Source organism: Cannabis sativa, chromosome X (genome assembly GCF_029168945.1).
Source record: "Cannabis sativa cultivar Pink pepper isolate KNU-18-1 chromosome X, ASM2916894v1, whole genome shotgun sequence".
NCBI classification, from domain to species: Eukaryota; Viridiplantae; Streptophyta; class Magnoliopsida; order Rosales; family Cannabaceae; genus Cannabis; species Cannabis sativa.
In genome coordinates this window covers 83,315,705-83,321,276 of record NC_083610.1, presented here as the reverse complement: position 1 = coordinate 83,321,276, position 5,572 = coordinate 83,315,705, and the positions used below count along the sequence as shown (strand labels likewise).

At 24.8% G+C, this 5,572-nt stretch overlaps 1 protein-coding gene across 1 annotated transcript; it reads right to left on the bottom strand.

The window, feature by feature from the left end:
• Positions 1–856: 856 nt before the first annotated feature.
• Positions 857–2,022, bottom strand: LOC115700942 (uncharacterized). The gene is made up of 4 exons (XM_030628624.2): positions 1,790–2,022; positions 1,516–1,640; positions 1,288–1,424; positions 857–1,191 (listed from the first exon to the last, which is right to left on the bottom strand). Exons 1-4 carry the CDS (start codon positions 1,839–1,841, stop codon positions 1,092–1,094), a joined length of 414 nt encoding a protein of 137 aa, XP_030484484.1. The 5' UTR covers positions 1,842–2,022; the 3' UTR covers positions 857–1,091.
• Between the last annotated feature and the right edge of the window lie 3,550 nt (positions 2,023–5,572).

Sequence of the window (5,572 nt, the reverse complement as noted above, 5' to 3'; positions counted from 1 at the left end):
TTGGCCGGAAATGGGCTCCATTCCCATTCCCATCGAAGAGAAATGATCGCTCGTCCGGGTTTGCATAGGTAAGCAAGAGAGTGAGGGAGGGAGGTGATCTGGTTTGGTCAATGACAATTTGTGGCACGATCTAAATGAGAAAGAACTCCAAACCTAAATCTAAAACCCAATCTAATCTCTCATTTTATTTTATATTTTATTTTTGTGTTTGTTTTAATTTTGATTTGTATACTGTCTGTTTTTGTTTTTTTTTATTTGGTTTCTAAAATATTTTTTAATTTTAAATAATTTATTTTAATTTTTTAATTTTTTAAATAATTATTTACGTGAACACGAATAATATGAATAATATTATATTATGTGAACACTGTATTCGTGTAAACTATGTGCATATAGATAACTAATCTATTTAACTGCTAAAAATAAATAAAAAATATTAAATGCTAATAGAACAAGAGTTTTTTGAGTTTTTCCATTTAATTGCTAACGAAAGTATTGGAAGTTATCTCCCAAAGAAAAAAAAAATGAGAATTATATCCCAATTTACTCTGTTTACTTTAGCTGTGATGGGAATTAATTGGTTGAACGAACTAACCACATGCTAAATCATGAGTCAAGTAATTAACTTTCACCATCTATAGATAATGTGTTTTTTTAACTTTCAATTAAAGTTTTAATAATAATATTTATATTATACTATCTAAAAGTTGGCAAAGCTTATTACTATTAACATGTGTGTGGCTGCATACATACACATGGTGGTGGAGACAAGTTGCATAAGGTTATATATACATATATGTTTATTATATTATTAATTAAAAATTTAACCAAGAAAGCAACATTACTCTTTGTATAGGACAACATACTCATTTCACTTAATATATCTTATGTTCTATAATAATTAAGCTTTAACCCCCACATTATAACTTAAAACTCGAACCATAATTAAAAGTAGTTTATAGATTATAACACGTAATAACGTGTAGTACTACGTACTAGTACGTGAAATTTAAGTGAAATATATTACAATTAATATTTAACTACTTTCGTGGCGATCGCTAATCGATTCCATAACTGGAAAAGGGTCTTTACTAGGTAGCCACGTGGAACTGTGACACGTAAGTGTTGGGAGGTCCTTCAGCTTCAGATGCCAGTGGTTCATTAAGAAATGCCCAGTTACTTCTAGTCCACCTTATTATGTATATATATATATGTATCCAAAGATTAATAATTAAGTAATTAATTTAGGATTAGATGGATATAAAATTAAATATTTATATAATTTACCAGCCATTTTTCTTGATATGATTTTCAATGCTTGTCTCACTATCCACATCCACTTTTAGGCTGTGTAGAGACAAAGAGCTTGATTTCACCTGAGACTTTTTTCCAGAGTAGTCGTCTTTCTCAAATTTGTCAATTTTCTGTTATAGATAATAAATGAGAACATTATTTATTTATTTATTTATAAAATTAAACAGATACAGAGATAATTAAATATGTAAATGAAAATACCTGACGATGTTGTTTGGCCTCTGAGAGGTCTTTAAGGTGTTCTTCTACTGTTTTATTCTTTGTTCTCCAAAAAGCTTCAATATCTTCTTTAGTCAGTGACCGATTCCGATTTCGCTTATTTGTTTCTGAGAATGAGACCATAACATTCATGTGGCTCTCCATTAATTAAATTACTTTTAACTTTCAAACTAAAAGAACTACACAATACATGATATATATACTTAAAAGGAAGGAAAAACAGAATTACTAAATTATTAAATATCTAACTTTGTACCTGATTTAGAAGCGAAAACAGGTGAGTCCCAACCTGACATTAGTGAACCCATTTGATCAAAAGTACTTATTCCACAGAAGTTAATGATATAAGTATGAACACTTGTATATATATATTTATGTGTATATATTCTCTTCTTCTTCCAAACTGCTTTTGATGATGAGAAATTATTATGTAATAAGTATGTAGCTATATAGTAGTGCTTCTACGACGGTGGACCTATATATACTATAGATACATGTTTGGATGTGTATTATTATATATATATATATATATATATATAAGTTGGTGGTCATCTTTCATTTTCTTGTCCTTTAGTTTCTTTATTATTTTTTATTTTGTTTTGATAATTCATATGTTACTGTTTCATTTTCTTTAGCAAGTATCTTTTTTATTTTTGTATTTTATTTTATATATTCGAGAAATCTCATTTGTTTATTATGTACTTTTTTTTTCTGAATTATGTATTATGTACTTATTTTTATTATTTGAAATGCTATAAAATTATTTTTAAGTTTTTTATTTTTATATTTTAAAATATTTTTTTATAAAAATTTATATACCTACAGAATAATTTTAAATTGTAACTAAAATCTATATTATAAAATTTATTAAAATAACTCTTATAACAATCCGAACTGTAAATCTAAAAAAAAAAAAATTAAAAAATATTATATAGAAAAATTCCCCAAAACTAATATACTGTTTCATCAACTAAATTGTTATAATGTCTTTTTACATAATGAATTAAATACAACTATAGTAGAGACATTTATTTTGTTTTATTGGTAAAAATGTTTTTATATAAAGACATATATTATAATTATAGGATGTATTTTATTAGACTTTAAAAAAATTTAAAATTTTCACAATGTTAAAAATAAATTTTAATAGTTAGTTGAATGTTTTTTAATTTTTTTTATTTGCGTCTAACTAATTAATTTGAATTGTATTTTTGACATTTGTAAATTTTGTAAAAGCTAGCAAATATAATGTATGGTATAACTATAATATAGTTTATATAAAAATTAAATTATAAAATTCTCTATATACTGAAAAGGAATTTTTACCAATAAAATAAAAATAAAAAATAAATTTGGTACTATAAAATTTTCCTAAATTTATAATGAAACCTAAATGTATAATACAAATAATAATATGTGCAATATCTCATAACAAAGAAAAAATAATAATAAATAATATGTGCAACATCCAAAATTATAACATTAAAAGTAGGAGATGATAGAGTGATGTAATATTACTTTTTAAAATAATGATTTGTATTTTTTTTCGGAGCATTGTTATAAGACACTAGTGGTGTTTAGCACCTTCTCGAAATATCATGTTACGATTGGTTAGCAATACTCTCTAAAAATTATTATATTAAATTATATAGGATTCGATACTTAATTATACTTAATTAGACAAATAGCAATACTAACACATTACAAAGTACTAGCCAACTGGGTGCCCTTTATTTCTCTTTTTTTCGGCTTCATTATTACTCGAAGTAAGTTGCATGGTATGTTCAGCGTTTGATCTTATCCGTGATGATGCATGGGCTGGGCTGGGCTGGGCTTACATAATACAAGCCCACAGGTTTGGCTGCAAGCCAAGGCGCGCGGTTCTACAACTCTGATGAGATATTTTCGGTGGGACCTATATTATATATTGATGATGATGATCCACGTGGTAAGCTCATACTCATCCACGTATATATTTATTTGACACGTATTGTGCCAACTTGGAAGTGGAGGCATGTGAAGATTTCTTATGCAAGCATTCGTCAAAGTTGTCACAAACTTCAAGCCACTCTCAAATATTTGAGTAAAATTATAGTATAATTCTTAAAACTTTCACTTTGTTTTTATTTTTTTTTAATAATATACAAACATTTCAAAAAACCATATGAATAGAACATCAATAAAAAAAAGATGGAAAATACTTTTGAACTAATTCATTATATAGCTAAGTGTATACACAGCTAATAATTCATAATTACAAATATAAATTAAGAAAGCCTTACAAAAATTAGTAAATAAACTAATACTAAATTTAATTGTCAATCTTTTTTTTTTTATTGATATAAACTATCAATCTTGAAAAAAAAAAAAAAAGTAGAGAAAAACTATATGTTATACCGATTCTCCTGTTGAGATCGAATTCGATCATCTAACACTATTATCATAGTAAATTTAAGTAACTGGGAGCCTCCTTATAAAATAAATAAAAGTGAATCAGCATATTAAAATAGTAATATATATTAAAGTAATATCCACAATAATAATAATTAAAAAAAATTTAAAAAAAAACTTTTCTGCTACAAATAATTCAAGATGTGGTATAGAAATTCTTCATATTTATACATTTTCACCAAATAAAACAAAGCAAAACTTATGCCGTAAAATAACATAATATAACAAAAACAAATAAAATAGCATACCCATCATATTCATAAATAGAATTATTCTAATTAAAGAAATAGAGATAAAAGTATTTGAAACACAATTAAATTCTTTAATATAATAAAAACTATTAATTAAAAATAAGATGCACTATTGAAATAAAAAATAAAATTAAAATCTCAAATATAACTATTAGTGTATTTAAATACAATTACATATCGTATATAACTATTAGCTAGTGTATTTAAATATAACTATTGGTATTTATTCACAACTCTAGCTTAATATCGCATCTTGTAGTTGGTTAAGGGGGTAAGCAGGTAAAGATAGCGAAGTTTAAAGAACTTTTGGTTGAGTGGTATTAGCTTTCTTGAGGCAGTTGTGATGTGTCTTTGGTTAAAGAAATGAAAGTACCAATTTGATAGATGAGTTGTGCAATTGTTTATAGCTTTGGTGTCTTTTAAGGCTTTCGCGCTTAATATATGACTGACCCCTAATTATTTAGGTTAATTTAGTTAAAATTTCAAGATATCATGAATTGTAAAAATGTTATAAAATTTAAAGTTAATAAGTGTTTGCAGTTCAAATTTTACTATTGTGTTATAATAAAATGGTTGACTTGGCATGATTTAAGGAAATATTTAAAGAAATTTGTGTATTATTTAAGAAGATTAAAGATTTAAATGGTAATAGATTTGTTTGACTAATCTTTAATTAAGATGGATTGAGATCTATCAATTTGTAAGTAGGGGGAAGTTTTAAAAAATTAATAGTAATCAATCTCTAAGGATATAATATGAAAATTAATTAAGTAAATTGAGTAACAATAATAATTAGGAGGGCTCTAATATTAGTTATATAATCAATAAATAAGGAAACAATTAAACCATAATATTCAAATCGGAAGGTGATTATTAGTTAATTCTCCTTATTCCAATTTTTAGAAATTACAAATAACAATAAATATGAGTTTTATTATAGATAACATAATATTAATTTTGGTATAAATGTGGAGATTTTGTAATTAATTGGAAGTGGGGACATTAATAGTGAATTTAGAAAATTTTGTTTTATTTTATTTTTGGGAAGATATTGAAATAAATGGGAAGTAAATGTTAATTAAGTATTGAGGTTATTGCCTTATTAGTTGTATAGGAAGATATTAATATGAATGGTTTTTATAATAAATTGAATGGTATAATAATTAGAAGATTATCTATTTAAATAATAAATAGGGAAGTATTATGTTATAATACTTAATTGAATTAATTAATATTAATTAAATGTATGATTAAGTGGTATTAGAAAAAATGTATTTTTGAATGTGAACAGTGAAATCTTAAGTTTTAAAGGAAATTAATACAATTATGATTAAATT

What these genes read in the sequence shown, in the direction of transcription:
- LOC115700942 (XM_030628624.2), bottom strand. Translation starts at nt 1,841, where the DNA reads ATGGGTTCACTAATGTCAGGTTGGGACTCACCTGTTTTCGCTTCTAAA. An exon ending in AGGCCAAACAACATCGTCAG is followed by an intron (nt 1,425 to 1,515) that starts GTATTTTCATTT and finishes TATCTATAACAG; the next exon opens with AAAATTGACAAATTTGAGAA. An exon ending in CATATCAAGAAAAATGGCTG is followed by an intron (nt 1,192 to 1,287) that starts GTAAATTATATA and finishes ATACATAATAAG; the next exon opens with GTGGACTAGAAGTAACTGGG.